The sequence below is a fragment of the Anolis sagrei genome, chromosome Y (genome assembly GCF_037176765.1).
Source record: "Anolis sagrei isolate rAnoSag1 chromosome Y, rAnoSag1.mat, whole genome shotgun sequence".
Classification (NCBI taxonomy): domain Eukaryota; kingdom Metazoa; phylum Chordata; class Lepidosauria; order Squamata; family Dactyloidae; genus Anolis; species Anolis sagrei.
This window is the reverse complement of record NC_090035.1, coordinates 71,226,777-71,242,591: the sequence shown is the minus strand read 5'-3', so window position 1 is coordinate 71,242,591 and position 15,815 is coordinate 71,226,777. Positions and strand designations below refer to the sequence as shown.

Sequence of the window (15,815 nt, the reverse complement as noted above, 5' to 3'; positions counted from 1 at the left end):
ATATATATATCCTTTCTTTCCCACCCAGATCCCCAAATAAATCCTTTCTCTACACCTGTGTGTGTGTGTGTGTGTGTGTGTGTGTATATATATATATATACACATACACACATACACACACACATATATATATACACACACACAGAGGTGTAGACAAGGGATTTATTTGGGGATCTGGGTGGGAAAGAAAGGAGATATATATTTTTCTTTCTTTCCCACCCAGATTCCCAAATAAATCCTTTCTCTACACCTGTGTGTGTGTGTGTGTGTGTATATGTGTGTGTATGTGTGTATGTATATATATACACACACACACAGAGGTGTAGAGAAGGGATTTATTTGGGGATCCGGGTGGGAAAGAAAGGATATATATATATATATCCCTTCTCTACACCTGTATGTGTGTGTGTGTATGTGTGTGTGTGTGTGTGTGTGTGTGTGTGTACACAGAGAGAGGTGTAGAGAAGGGATATATATATATATATATATATATATATATATATATATATATATCCTTTCTTTCCCACCCAGATCCCCAAATACATACACACACATATACTCACACAGAGAGGTGTAGAGAAGGGATATATGTGTATATATATATACACATACTTTCTTTCCCACCCAGATCCCCAAATAAATCCCTTCTCTACACCTGTATGTATGTATGTATGTATGTGTGTGTGTGTGTATGTATATATTTGTGTGTGTGTATGTGTGTGTGTGTGTGTGTGTGTGTGTGTGTGTATATATATATAAATATATATATTGGTGTAGAGAAGAGATTTATTTGGGGATCTGGGTGGGAAAGAAAGGAAATTTCTTGTCACAGAATAGGAAGATCTCTCAAGAAATATATATGTATGTATGTGAGTGTGTGTATGTGTGTAAGGGCAGAAAATCCCACATATATATATAGAGAGAGAGAGAGAGAGGGTGGATATAGGAGTGCAATCTTTCTCTAGCTTGGCTCTCCTCTCTCTCCAGGAAAGCAATTCCACCAAAAGGATCTTTCAATTTGCAATGCAATTCGTATTGGGATTAAAACGCCCCCTTCCATTCTCCTGATCCCCCCCCCTTCCTTTTGGAAAAAAAAAACCCCATCCTCTCCCCCTCCTCCTCCCTTTTTGCATTTTGGAGGTGGACCTCACAGCTGTCAAAGGCAAAGCCCTCTGGGAATCGTAGTCCCTTCAGTGGCAGCAGCTGCCTGGCATCCCTTTCCCTGCTATGCAAGAGGGAGGAGGGGAGAGAGAGAGAAGGAAAAAATAATAATGCAAAAAAGAGAGGAGTGTGCATGGAGGGAGGTTTCTCCTGTGCCCAGCCCAGAGAACTACATTCCCCATGGTGCACCGGGGCTCAAAGGAGCTGGGCTGTGATTGGGCCCCCCTCCCTCCCTTGCAGGCTGGCTGGAGAATGAATAAAATTGTACAGTATATTCTGATGTGAGAGGTATTAAAAAAAAAAACGGGGGAAAGAAAGAAAAGAAAAGAAAGGGGGGGAATTTCTCTCTCTCTCTTTCTCTCTCTCTCTCTGCCTGCTTCTCCAAGCATCCAGGCAGAGGGGTTTCTTTTGCATCCCGTGTCAAAATGGCTACAGCTGTGCACAAGCCTATCAAATGGTGAGTGGGTGCCCCACATCTGGGGGGTGGTGGCATGAGGATCAGGGGGCCCCCCTCCCTCCCTCCCTGCTTCCTTCCACCACAGGCAGAAAGGATAATAGGAGAAGGAAAGGGAGAAAGAAAGAAAGAGGGTGAAGGACTGCTTCCTCCTCTCCCTCCATCTCCCCAGATTGAAGGGGTTTCTCTGGCAAAGGATGGCATTTGGTCCATGCCAGGGAGGGAGGAGAAATGGGCTGCAGAGGGGAGAGGTGGTGGGGTGTGCAAAGGGATGGGTGGGATGGGAAGCCAGCCGAAAGAGGGATGCTTGGATGGTCTGGGTACCACCTGCCTCTCCATCCCTGGCTCCCTGTGCCTGCAAAATGCAGCCAAAATGTGTGCAAAATGTGTGCAAAATGCTTGGCACCGATGCCACCAACACCAGACGACTGCCGGCGGTCCACAGCCACATGCCTTTCTCTCCCTCTGTCTCTCTGTGTATGTGTTTGCATGTTGGGAGTGGGAAGCATCTGCTGGGTCTTGGGAGATGATGTGTGGCTGGGCATTTGGGCAGGTGTGTCCCAAGGAAATGGGTGGGTGGGTCACTCTTTTCGGGACCGGAGATGTCTAGTTCCTTTTGCCCTCCCTATTTCTCTCCATCTCAAGGTGCAACTGAGGCCAAAGAAAAGGTGTGCACGGGTCACTCTTTGCAGGACCTTACATTATGGGTCTGGGGAGATGATGGACCTTACATGATGGGTCTGGGAGATGTTTCATGGCTGGGCATTTGGGCAGGTGTGTCCCAAGGAAATGGGTGGGTGGGTCACTCCTTTTGGGACCGGAGATGTCTAGTTCCTTTTGCTCTCCCTATTTCTCTCCATCTCAAGGTGCAACTGAGGCCAAAGAAAAGGTGTGCACGGGTCACTCTTTGCAGGACCTTACATGATGGGTCTGGGTGATGTTGCATGGCTGGGCATTTGGGCAGGTGTGTCCCAAGGAAATGGGTGGGTGGGTCACTCTTTTCGGGACTGGAGACGTCTAGTTCTTTTTGCCCTCCCTATTTCTCTACATCTCAACTGAGGCCAAAGAAAAGGTGTGCACAGATCACTCTTTGCAGGACCTTACATGATGGGTCTGGGGAGATGATGGACCTTACATGATGGGTCTGGGAGATGTTGCATGGCTGGGCATTTGGGCAGGTGTGTCCCAAGGAAATGGGTGGGTGGGTCACTCTTTTCGGGACTGGAGATGTCTAGTTCCTTTTGCCTTCCCTATATCTCTCCATCCCAAGGTGCACCTGAGGCCAATGGAAAGGTGTGCACGGGTCACTCTTTGCAGGACCTTATGATGGGTCTGGGAGATGATGCGTGGCTGGGCATTTGGGCAGGTGTGTCCCAAGGAAATGGGTGGGTGGGTCACTCTTTTCGGGACCGGAGATGTCTAGTTTCTTTGCCCTCCCTATTTGTCTCCATCCTAAGGTGCACCTGAGACCAAAGAAAAGGTGTACATGGGTCACTTTTTGCAGGACCTTACATGATGAGTCTGGGGAGATGATGGACCTTACATGATGGGTCTGGGAGATGATGCATGGCTGGGCATTTGGGCCGGTGTGTCCCAGGGAAATGAGTGAGTGGGTCACTCTTTTTGGGACCGGAGGTGTCTAGTGTCTTTTGCCCTGCCTATTTCTCTCCATCCCAAGGTGCACCTGAGGCCAAAAGAAAGGTGTGCATGGGTCACTCTTTGCAAGACCTTACATGATGGGTCTAGGAGATGATGCGTGGCTGGGCATTTGGGCAGGTGTGTCCCAAGGGAATGGGTGGGTGGGTCACTCTTTTTGGGACCAGAGATGTTTAGTTCCTTTGCCCTCCCTATTTGTCTCCCTATTTTCGTGCACCTGAGGCCAAACGAAAGGTGTGCATGGGTCACTCTTTGCAGGACCTTACATGATGGGTCTGGGGAGATGATGGACCTTACATTATGGGTGTGGGAGATGATGTGTGGCTGGGCATTTGGGCAGGTGTGTCCCAAGGAAATGGTTGGGTGGGTCACTCTTTTCGGGACCGGAGATGTCTAGTTCCTACACCCCCTCCTCCTTATTTCTCTCCATCCCAAGGTGCACCTGAGTCCAGAGGAAAGGTGTGCATGGGTCTCTCTTTGCAGAACCTTATATGATGGGTCTGGGAGATAATGTGTGGCTGGGTATTTGGGCAGGTGTGTCCCAAGAAAATGGGTGGGTGGGTCTTTCTTTTCGGGACCAGAGATGTTTAGTTCCTTCGCTCAAAGAACAGGTTTGCACAGGTCACTCTTTGCAGGACCTTTCATGATGGGTCTGGGAGATGATGCGTGGCTGGGCATTTAGGCAGGTGTGTCCCAAGGAAATGAGTGGGTGGGTCTCTCTTTTCAGGACCGAAGACGTTCAGTTCCTTTGCCTTCCCTATTTTTCTCTATCCCAAGGTGCACCTGAGACTAAAAGAAAGACGTGCACAGGTCACTCTTTGCAGGACTTTACATGAACTAGTATGTGTGTGTGAGTCTGAGTGATGATGCGTGGCTGGGTATTTGGGCAGGTGTGTCCCAAGGAAATGGGTGGGTGGGTCACTCTTTTTGGGACCCGAAATGTCTAGTGTCTTTTGCCCTGCCTATTTCTCTCCATCCCAAGGTGCACCTGAGGACAATGGAAAGGTGTGCATGGGTCACTCTCTGTAGGACCTTACATGATGGGTCTGGGACATGATGCGTAGCTGGGCATTTGGGCAGGTGTGTCTCAAGGAAATGGATAGGTGGGTCACTCTTTTCAGACTGGAGATGTCTAGTTCCTTTGCCCTCCCTGTTTGTCTCCACCCCAAGGTGCACCTGAGATCAAAAGAAAGGTGTGCATGGGTCACTCTTTGCAGGACCTTACATGATCTAATAGGTGTGCACGTATGTCCCATTTCCATTGCAAGGTGCACCTGAGACCAAAGGAAAGGTGTGCATGGGTCACTCTTTGCAGGACCTTACATGATCTAGTATATGTGTGTATGTGTCCCATTTTTCTCCATCCCAAGGTGCACCTGAGTCTATCGCACCCAAAGGAATGGTGTGCCTGAGTCATGCTTCTCAGGACCCAAGATGCTCTACTTTTGGTGGGTTCATCTCCCCAACATATTTCCCCATACCTGAGTCGGACTGACCCAAAAGAAAGGTGTTCATTGGTCACTCTTTTCAGGGTCCACTGTGGTTTATTTGGGGTGGATTTATTTGTTTCTCCATTTCTCTCCATCCCAAGATTTGCCCAAGGCCAGGTATGTTGGTCACTCTGCTGGACCCCAAATGGTCTAGGATGGGTTTTTTTTTCATTTCTCTCCAACCCACCCAATGACAAGGTCCACCTGAGTCCATCTGACCCAAAGGAAAGGTGTGCCTAGGTAACTCTTTTGGGGCCTAATTGCAGTGGCTTCACCCCCCCCCCCCCTCATTTAACTCCATTCCAAGATGCAACTGAGTCCACATGACTCAAAGAAAACTGTTAATCAGTCACTCTTTTCAGGACCCAAGTTGCTCTAGTTGGGGTGGGTTCATTCTGCCCCCTCCCATTTTTCTCCATCCCTAAGTGCACCTGATCCAAAATAAAGGTATGCTTAGCTCACTCTTTGCTGAACCCTAGATGGTCTAAGTTTTTTTTAATCGTGTCAGTAGCAACTTGAAAACATACTGCAGGTCACTTCTGGTGTGTGAGAATTGGCCATCTACAGAGACGTTGCCCAGGGGAGGCCTTGATGTGTTACCATCCTCCTGTGAGGCTTTTCTCATGTCCCCGCAAGCTAGAGCTGACAGACAGGTACTCTTTTTGGGACCAAAGAAAGCCTAATTGGGGTGGGTCCATTCCCTGCCCCATCTCTCCATCCCAAGACATACCTGAGGCCAGGTGACCCAAAGGAAAGATGTGTATTCATCACCCTTTGTGGGACCATGAATGGTATAGTAATAATTTCCCCCCATTTCTCTCTAACCCGCCCAATGAGAAGATGCACCTGAGCATCTGACTCAAGGAAAAGTGTGCTTAGCTCATTTTTGCGGGGACCCAAGATGGTCTAGTTGGTGTGGGGTCATTTGTATCCCATTTCTCTCCATCCCAATGGCAGAGGGCACCTGAGTCTAACTGACCAAAAGGAAAGGTGTGCATAGGTCACTCTTTGCAGGACTTCCAAATAGTCTGGTACAGGCATGGGCCAGGTTGGGCCCTCCAGGTGTTTTGGACTTCCTAACAGCCTCAGGCTTAAGCGGCTGAGCGGGAAAAGGAAGGGCCTGAGGCTGTTAGGAATGGTGGGAGTTGAAGTCCAAAACACCTGGAGGGCCCAACTTTGGCCCATGCCTGGTCTAGTATGACTTCCCCGCATTTCTCTCCATCCCAATGGCAAGATGCACCAAATCCCAGCTGACCCAAAGGTCTTTCTTTTCAGCCCCCAAAACAGTCTAGTTAGGGCAGCTTCCCTCCTGTCCCTCTTTCTCTCCATCCCACCCCAACAGCAAGACACACCTGAGTCTATTTGAACCAAAGGAAAGGTGTGCATCAGGGACTATTTTGGTTCCTTTCCCTTTCTATTTCTGTTGTATGAATGTGGTAGAAAGGGGCACAGCCTAGTATTGGAGCCTGGAGGAATGTAAACCCCTCCCCATTTTATTTCCTCAATGTATTACTCTCCCCTACTTCTCCATTTCTCTTTTGAAATTGGAATTTTGGAAAATATTATATTGTGTGCACGCTCAGGTGATGTATAGAGACTGGGTAAACACACCAAGACCTGGATATGAGGTCTAATGAGGGAGAATGTTGTCTGCTTATGGACAGAAGCACTCTTTTTTGTCACGGCTTTGTGCCTATTGTATGTGAATTGAATGATCGAGCCCTGGTGCACAAAAAGCCTTGTTCGCCAGTGGGCAATATATCTCCCAGGCAAAGAGGCCAAGACCTAGGAGGTCAGATGACAGTGCATTTAAGGTAGCAAAAAACGAGCATGTTTTTCACCTCTTCGGTGATTGTGCCAATGAAGGCATTTCACGAGGTTTGCCTTTGGTCTGGAAGCAATCAGGAATGGGGGGCATACACCACAAAACTACTCCAACATGCTTGACTTGCTGAGATTAGTCCGTCTTTTACAAGGGTGGAAACTGGGTGCCCTGCCAGATGTTGATGTACTGCATCTCTCAGCATCCCGCATCCCTGGCTATTGCTGCAATTCAACAGAGTATATACATGGTTTGCAGCTCAGATTCACAACTATTGTGGGTACATCCATCCCATTTTGCTTGGCGTCGTATTGGTTTAGTTTTGTGGTTATGCTGGAGCAACATTTCTCAACCTGGGTGGGTTGTGAGGCGGTTTCAGAGGGGTCACCAAAGACCATCAGAAAACATATATTTCTGATGGTCTTAGGAACCTTTTTGGCAGAAAAGGCTGAAGATCTCTCCGCCTGTCCTTCTCTTCCTTTTTGGAAACATACGGCAAATCCTCCACCAAAAGCCCTCCTCTGCTGTGATTGGCTGGCCTCTCAGCTGACCTCTCAGCCAAGGGGAGGGCTGCTTCTGAGACTCCATGTGGAGAGGGGAGAGCAGGCGTGCTTAGTGCATGTCAGCGTGGTACACATGAGCAGGCAAGGGAGAGCGTGCGAGGCTGGAGGGAGACTCGCGCCATCGAGTCCCTTCAAGGCATGGGGGTTCTGTGTAGGAAGTTTGGCCTAATTATGTCGTTGGTTGGGTTCAGAATGCTCTTTGATTGTAGGTGAACTATAAATCCCAGCAACTACAACTCCCAAATGTCAAGGTGAACTACAACTCCAAACTCAAGGTCAATGCCCACAAACCCTTCCAGTATTTCTGTTGGTCATGGAAGTTCTGTGTGCCTAGATTGCTTCAATTCCATTGTTTGTGGAGTCCAGAATGCTCTTTGATTGTAGGTTGACTATAAATCGCAGCAACGACAACTCCTAAATGTCAAGGTGTATTTTCCCCAAACTCCACCAGTGTCCACATTTGAGCATATTGAGTATTTGTGCCAAGTTTGTTCCAGATCCATACCTTTTTTGAGTCCACAGTGCTCTCTGGATTTAGGTGAACTACAAATCCAAAACCCGTCAATGCTCTCAAAACCCTTCCAGTATTTTCTGTTGGTCATGGGAGTTCTGTGTGCCTAGATTGCTTCAATTTCATTGTTTGTGGAGTCCAGAATGTTCTTTGATTGTAGGTTGACTATAAATCCCAGCAACTACAACTCCTAAATGTCAAGGTGTATTTCCCCCAAACTCCGCCAGTGTTCACATTTGAGCATATTGAGTATTTGTGCCAAGTTTGGTCCAGATCCATCACTTTTTTTAGTCCACAGTGCTCTCTGAATTTAGGTAAACTACAACTCCCAAACTCATCAATGCCCTCGAAATCCTTCCAGTATTTTCTGTTGGTCATGGGAGTTCTGTGTGCCCCTGTATAAGGGGTCGCAGCATTAGGAAGGATGAGAAACAGTGTGCTGGAGATTTACTTTCTATTCTGCCTCGGTCTTGACCTTGTGGCAACCTGTTCCATGGGACATCTCTTTTTTCCTCCCACATCTTGCCTTGTGAGTTTTTTTTTCACTTTTCCACCTCCCATAACTTATCACTAGACAACCACACCAGATGGTTCCCATATCTTTTCCCCCTTTTTTCTTCTTTTCAGTGCTTGAACCCAAATGATCTTGTGCCCATCTGCCACTCCCCTGCATTCATATCTATCTCTGCTGACAATTCTTCATCTGGGTAGATTCTGTCTTGGCAGTGAACATCCCACTGTGGAGGGGAAGCTTTGGCAATATGCAACCAGCTTTTTTTCCTTCTTTCATGTCTGCTCTTTAGCAGAGTTCAGTTAACAAAGGCTCAGGTCCCTTTTACACTGCCATATAATCCAGATTAACAAAGCAGATAATCCACATTATCTGCTTTCATGACCAGAATCACTGGATTGCTGTGAGTTTTCTAGGTTGTATGGTCATCTTCCAGAAGCATTCTCTTCTGACGTTTCACCCACATCTATGGCAGGCATCCTCAGAGGTTGTGACATTTGTTGGAAACTAGGCAAATTGTGTTTATATATCTGTGGAATGATGTCCAGGGTGGGAGAAAGAACTCTTTTTCTGCTTGAGGCAAGTGTGAATGTTGCAATTGGCCACATTGATTATCATTGAATGGCCTTGCATCTACAATGCCTGGCTGATTGCTGCCTGGGAGAATCCTTTGTTGGGAGGTGTTAGCTGGCCCTGATTGATTCTTGTCTGGAATTCCCTCTTTATTTACTTTCCTGATTTTAGAGTTTTTTAAATATTGGTAGCAGAGGAGGCCCTAGGTAATTTTCAACGGTAAGCAAACAGTATCCCCCCCCCCCCCCAAACCAATCATTGATATATATTTTATGTTCGTTATGGGAGTTCTGTGTGCCATATTTGGTTCAATTCCATCATTGGTGGAGTTCAGAATGCTCTTTGATTGTAGCTGAACTATACATCCCAGTAACTATAACTCGCATATGTCAAGGTCTATTTCCCCCCAAGAGCGCCTCAAGAGCGCCCCTGGGCAAAATCAACTATACTGCAAATGCTTACTTTACGTAATGGGTTGAGCCGCCCCTGACCGGTAGCCGCATTTTGTTCATTTTCATTGAAACCCACAAGTATGTGAACAATACTGAGGCTGGATGGCCATCAACAGAGGCTGGATGGCCATCTGTCAGGGGTGATTTGAATGCAATATTCCTGCTTCTTGGCAGGGGATTGGACTGGATGGCCCACGAGGTCTCTTCCAACTCTTTGATTCTATGATTCTAATATCAACAGAAAAGACAAAACCATGAAAATGAGCAAAATCTGGCTAATAATATTAAAAACTCAAACATCAGTACAGTAAATAAAGAGCAACGCTCAAAAATCAGGGGAATTCCAGACAGGAAACAATCAGGGCCAGCTAACATCTCCCAACGAAGGAGATGACTGATTGCTGCCCTCCAGGCAGCAACCAGCCAGGCTTTGAAGCTGCAAGGCCATTGAATGCTAATCAAGGTGGCCATTTGCAACATTCACACTTGCCTCAAGAGTTTTTTCTCTCACTCTGGACATTCCGCAGATATATAAATCTCACTTGCCTAGTTTCCAATAGACCTCACAACCTCTGAGGATGCCTGCCATAGATGTGGGTTAAACATCAGGAGAGAATGCTTCTGGAACATGACCATACAGCCCAGAAAACTCACAACAACCCAGTGATTTTGGCTATGAAAGCTTCGACAACATGTAGATTGACAGGTTTTTCCGCTCAAATGGAAAGCATTACAGAAGAAGCTTTCAAGTTGTCTTTAGAAGGAGGGCAATGTTTTTATTTATTTACGCAAGAACAACATGACCTGGTTGTTTCCTTTCACATGTGTGTGTATCACCAGTTATGAAGTTTGCTGAAACTTATTGAAGTGTTTTTCTTTTTTCTTTGTGATGCATGTTGTTGTTTTTTCCCCCTGCACCAAGTTTCTATGAAAGAGGCAATGCTCAGGGACACATGGACTTTGTTAACTGAGGTGTACCTGCAATTCCAGATGTCAGAATGGCTGATATGGCTAGCAGGTCACTGAATTGCAACAGGGATTTGAATGAAGATCCTTACATAACTCATAATATTAGCTCTCTTTTATCTCTCTCCTAGAAGCCTCAAATGCAATCAGTTACCATAAAACATTTAGTGGGAAATAGATTGCATTGGCATTGATATGACTCACCTCAAAGTAAATGCCTTCCAGGCTGGGGTTTGAATGTGTGTAGCATTGTGGAGCAATGCAGCTGGACTTTTGAAGAGCAAAAGGAAGTTGTATCAGGATTGAGTATCTGGATTGGTTTGGGGAGTTGTAGTTTTACAAGGCCTATAGTAGCATTTCTCAACCTGGGGGTGTCAAAGGGGCTTAAAAAGACCATCAGAAAACACAGAATTTTCTGTTGGTCATGGGGGTTCCGTGTGAGAAGTTTGGCCCAATTCTATCATTAGTGGGGTCAGAATGCTCTTTGATTTTAGGTGAACTATAAATCCCAGCAACTACAATTCCAAATGTCAAGGTCTGTTTTCCCCAAACTCCACCAGTGTTTACATTTGGGCATATTGAGTATTCGTGCCAAGTTTGTTCCAGACCCATCATTGTTTGAGTCCACAGTATTCTCTGGATGTAGGTGAACTACAACTCCAAAACTCAAGGTCAATGCCCACCAAACCCTTTCAGTATTTTCTGTTGGTCATGGGAGTTCTGTGCGCCAAGTTTGGTTCAATTCCATCGTTGGTGGAGTTCAGAATGCTCCTTGATTGTAGGTGAACTATAAATCCCAGTAACTGCAACTCCCAAATGTCAAGGCCAATTTTCCCCAAATTCCACCAGTGTTCACAGCTTAGCATATTGAGTATTTGTGCCAAGTTTGGTCCAGATCCATCATTGTTTGAGTCCACAGTGCTCTCTGGATGTAGGCGAACTACAACTCCAAAAAATCAAGGTCAATGCCCACCAAACCCTTCCAGTATTTTCTGTTGGTCATGGGAGAACTGTGCGCCAAGTTTGGTTCAATTCCATCGTTGGTGGGTTTCAGAATGCTCTTTGATTGTAGGTGAACTATAAATCCCAGCAACTACAACTCCCAAATTACATCATCAATTCTCCTCCCCCGCCCCCGCCCCAACCCCACCAATATTCAAATTTGGGTTTATCGGGTATTTGTGCCAAGTTTGGTCCAGTGAATGAATATACATCCTGCATCACAGATATTTTCATTATGATTCAAAACAGTAGCAAAATTGCAGTTATGAAGTAGCAATGAAAATAATTTTATGGTTTGGGGTCACCACAATATTAGGAATTGTATTAAGGGGTTACGGCATTAAGAATGTTGAGAGCGACTGCCTATAGCCTTCTCTGCCAAGGAATGCTGGTGCCTCACCAAACTACAAATCCCAGGATTCTGTGACAGTTGAAGTGGTGCCAAATGGCATTCATTCTACAGTGCAGATCAGAGTTTTCCAAATGGTGTGTCTCGATACGTTACACAGTGTGTAGGGATGTTGCACGACCTAAGGTGAAACTTCTGAGTCAATGTGAAATAAGTAATCAATCATATATTTTACAAACATATATAGATGGGAAAAAATCGTGAGACATGTGCTGTCCCATATATTTTGGTATCCCAATTTATGCCTGTGTCTGTATCTCTCATAAGGGGTTCATTTAACTCCCAGCTTGCTAGTCAAACTGAATTACTGTGTTGCGAAGTGATGCATGCATAAAAAACGGTGTAAAAACAATGAAATGTGTTGTCAAAGGCTTTCATGGCTAGAATCACTGGGCTGCTGTGAGTTTTCCAGACTGTCTGGCCATGTTCCAGAAGCATTCTCTTCTGACATTTTGCCCACATCTATGTTGGGCATCCTCAGAGGTTGTGAGGTCTGTTGGAAACTAGGCAATTGAGGTTTATATATCTGTGGATTAATGTCCAGGGTGGGAGAAAGAACTCTTGTCTGGTTGAAGCCAGTGTGGATGTTGCAGTTGGCCACCTTGACTAGGATCGAATGGCTTTGCAGCTTCAAAGTCTGGCTGACTGCTGTCTGGAGGAATCCTTTGTTAGGAGGACAAGTCTACATAGGGACCACCAAATGCAGAAATGCCCAAACATGAATCAAGGAACATGAAAGGCACTGCAGACTAATTCAATCAGATAAGTCATAGCAGAGCACCTGATGAACCAACCTGGACACAGCATATTATTGGAGAACACAGAAATGCTAGACCACTCTAAGAACCACTATGTCAGAGGACACAGAGAAGCCACTGAAATCCACAAGCATGTGGACAATTTCAATAGAAAGGAGGAAACCATGGAAATGAAGAAAATCTGGCTATTGGCATTAAAAAGCTCTATAATCAGGATAGTAAATAAAGAACAATACTCCAAAATTAAGCAAAACAAAACAAAAAACACAGGGGAATTCCAGACATGAAACAATCACGGCCAGCTAACACCTCCCAACAAAGGATTCCTCCAGGCAGGAAGCAGCCAGGCTTTGAAGCTGCAAGGCCATTCTGTGCTAATCAAGGATGCCAAGTGAAACATTCACACTTGCCTCAAACAGACAAGAGTTTTTTCTCCCACCCTGGAAATTATTCCACAGATATATAAACCTCTCTTGTCCTAGTTTCCAACAAGCCTCACAACCTCTGAGGATGCCTGCCATAGATGTGGGCAAAATGTCAGAAGAGAACGCTTCTGGAACATGGCCATACAGTCTGGAAAACTCACCGCAACCCAAAACAATGAAATGTTTGGAAACTTTTGGCGAAGTGGAAGCTGGCATTAGGAATGCTTTGGGGTTGGAGCTGAGCACTGTGCCTTTCTCCTTTGCAGCCTGGGCGAGGACTTCTACCGGGAAGCCATTGAGCACTGCCGCAGCTACAATGCCCGGCTGTGCGCCGAACGCAGCATGCGCCTGCCCTTCCTGGACTCGCAAACGGGGGTCGCCCAGAACAATTGCTACATCTGGATGGAGAAGACCCACCGGGGCCCAGGTGCGAATGCTACGGATGATGCTCTGCATGGTGTACACACAATTTTCCTGGTGCTGGAATTTGGATGTAGAACGGATCCTTTGGCACATGGCACCTGAAGGGCATCATGCCCAGAAGGGAGGGAGTTGGAGAAGTATTGTGTGGACGAGAAACAGTGTATTGAGCCAGGAGCTGAGAAGCCAAAAAGCCAGACTTAGTCGCTTTGCGCGTTGATGTGGAGAGAGATCTGATGAGCTCTGGATAGACTCCCAGCCCTAAAATACCTCTGAATGTGCCACTAACCTTTCACATCTGCTGGTATCAGGCCAGGAGGACCCCTATGAAAGTGACAAAGTACTCTGAATGTGCTACTAACCTTTCATATTAGCTGGTATCAGGCCCAGAGGACCCCTATATTGCATATATTGCTACTTCTTTAAACCTCTTTAGAATTTCTAGGTCTTCCAGAACGACTCTTTGGAGGACTTAGCGATTCCGAGAAAGAGGTTCTTTATAGAAATCTTTGGGTCCTCCAACGTAATTGAGGAAATTGACCCTAGAGTCACACTTAAGGCCTTAGAGATCCCCGGAGTGAGTATTTTTTAATCAAATCCACAAAAGCAGAAACCGCAATTATAGATATGATTGTAATCTCTCCGAGGCCCCAATGTGGTATCAATGAGCATAGTAAAAGGAAAAATATAGGCAGAATTTGAACCTTGGATTGAAATGGGTCAATTGAAGGTGGAAATGATATGACCTTCTAAAATGGCATTGGATTATAACTCCCAGAAGTCCTTACTAAGGATGCTGGGTGTTCCAGTTCAAGACTATCTGCTCCCATCTAGATTGCCATACGATGCAGTTTGGAACAACATTAAATCATAAAATCATAGAATCCGAGAGTTGGAAGAGACCTCATGGGTCATCCAGTCCAACCCCCTGACAAGAAGCAGGAATACTGCATTCAAAGCACCCCTGACAGATGGCCATCTAGTCTGTTTAAAAATCTCCAAAGAAGGAGCCTCCACCACACTCTGGGGCAGAGAGTTCCACTGCTGAACAGCTCTCAGAGTCAACTCATATAATACTGTTTGATACAGTTTGACTGCATTATAGAAGTCTATGCCAGGTATGGGCGAAGTTTGGCCATCCAGGTGTTTTGGACTTCAACTCCCACAATTCCTAACAGCCTACCAGCTGTTAGGAATTGTGAGAGTTGAAGTCCAAAACACCTGATCGAAAGGTTGGCAGTTCAGATCCAGGGAGTGGGGTGGTTCCCACTGTTAGGCCCAGCTTCTGCCAACCTAGCAGTTTGAAAACATACCAATGTGGGTAGATCAGTAGGTACCATTTCTGCGGGAAAGTAACGGCACTCCATGGAGTCATGCTGGCCACATGACCTTGGAAGTGTCTATGGGCAACGCCGACTCATCGGCATAGAAATGGAGATGAGCACCAACCCAGAGTTGGACACAACTAGACTTAATGTCATGGGAAAACTTTACCTTTACCTAATATGTTGGTACAGATGGGAATTCTGAAAGGCATCCTATGCCCACGACAGGGATAATAATAAAGACAGAGCAAGTGGCAATGGTCATTGCCTGTTTTCCCCAGTGTCCTGCAAAATAAAGGCGTGGTTTAAATGCCAACCCCATCTTTTTAGGGAAGGATTTCTTGTTGCTCACTCTGCTTCTCCTTCAGGGCTGGCACCAGGTCAGATCTACACCTATCCGGCTCGCTGTTGGCGCAAGAAGCGGCGGCTGAACATCCTGGAGGATCCAAGACTCCGGCCTTGCGAATTCAAGATCGGTAAGGATGCTTTCCAGGACAATTGGACAGAGGGCAGGGGAAATGGGAGAAGCCTTTACCGAAAGGGTAAATATTACATGTTAGATAGTTCTGGAAAATGAGCCAGCAGTGGTAGAGCTGTTTGAACCTTTGGCTACAATTCCGGAGACCAAGGTCCAAATCCCTGCTCAACTGGGTGACTTTGGGCAAGTCACACTCTCTCAGCCTAAGAGGAAAACAATCTCAAAATCTTGCCAAAAGAAAAATCCCTGCAATATTTGTCTTAGGATCACATAGGTCAAAAAGGTCTTGAAGGCAGACAACAACAAGGTTGTCCAGGATACAGATTGAGGATGCGTTCTTATTACAGTTTCTCAACCTGGGGGTTGGGACCTCTGGAGGTGTCAAAGGGGTTGCCAAAGACCCCCAGGAAACACAGTATTTTCTGTTGGTCATGGGGGTTCTGTGTGGAAAGTTTGGCCCAATTCTATCATTGGTGGGGTTCAGAATGCTGTTTGATTGCAGGTGAGCTATCAATCTCAGGACCTACAACTCGCAAATAACAAGTCTATTTAAGTATTCATGCCAAGTTTGGTTGAGATCCATCATTGTTTAAGTCCACAGTGCTCTCTGGGTGTAAATGAACTACAACTCAAAAATTCAAGGTCAATGCCCACCAAATCCTTCCGGTATTTTCTGTTGGTCATGGAGAATCTATGTGTCAAGTTTGGTTCAATTTCATTGTTGGTGGAGTTCAGAATGCTCTTTGATTGTAGGTGAACTATAAATCCCAGCAATTACAACTCCCAAATGTCAAGGTCTATTTTCCCCAAACTCCACTAGTGTTCACACATTTGGGCAT

At 46.0% G+C, this 15,815-nt stretch overlaps 1 protein-coding gene across 3 annotated transcripts in view; it reads left to right on the top strand.

The window, feature by feature from the left end:
- The first annotated feature begins 1,322 nt into the window (after positions 1 to 1,322).
- Positions 1,323 to 15,815, top strand: part of LOC137095397 (zinc finger protein neuro-d4-like) — a 58,332-nt gene continuing 43,839 nt past the window's right edge. For 2 of the 3 annotated variants that reach the window (XM_067462016.1, XM_067462015.1), the window contains exons 1-3: positions 1,333 to 1,618; positions 13,020 to 13,180; positions 14,867 to 14,974. In XM_067462016.1, coding sequence (XP_067318117.1) covers positions 1,587 to 1,618; positions 13,020 to 13,180; positions 14,867 to 14,974 — 301 coding nt within the window. In that variant the 5' untranslated portion in view covers positions 1,333 to 1,586. Of the gene's footprint in view, positions 1,619 to 13,019; positions 13,181 to 14,866; positions 14,975 to 15,815 lie in introns of all 3 variants that reach the window. The other variant, XM_067462014.1, reaches the window with a different exon arrangement.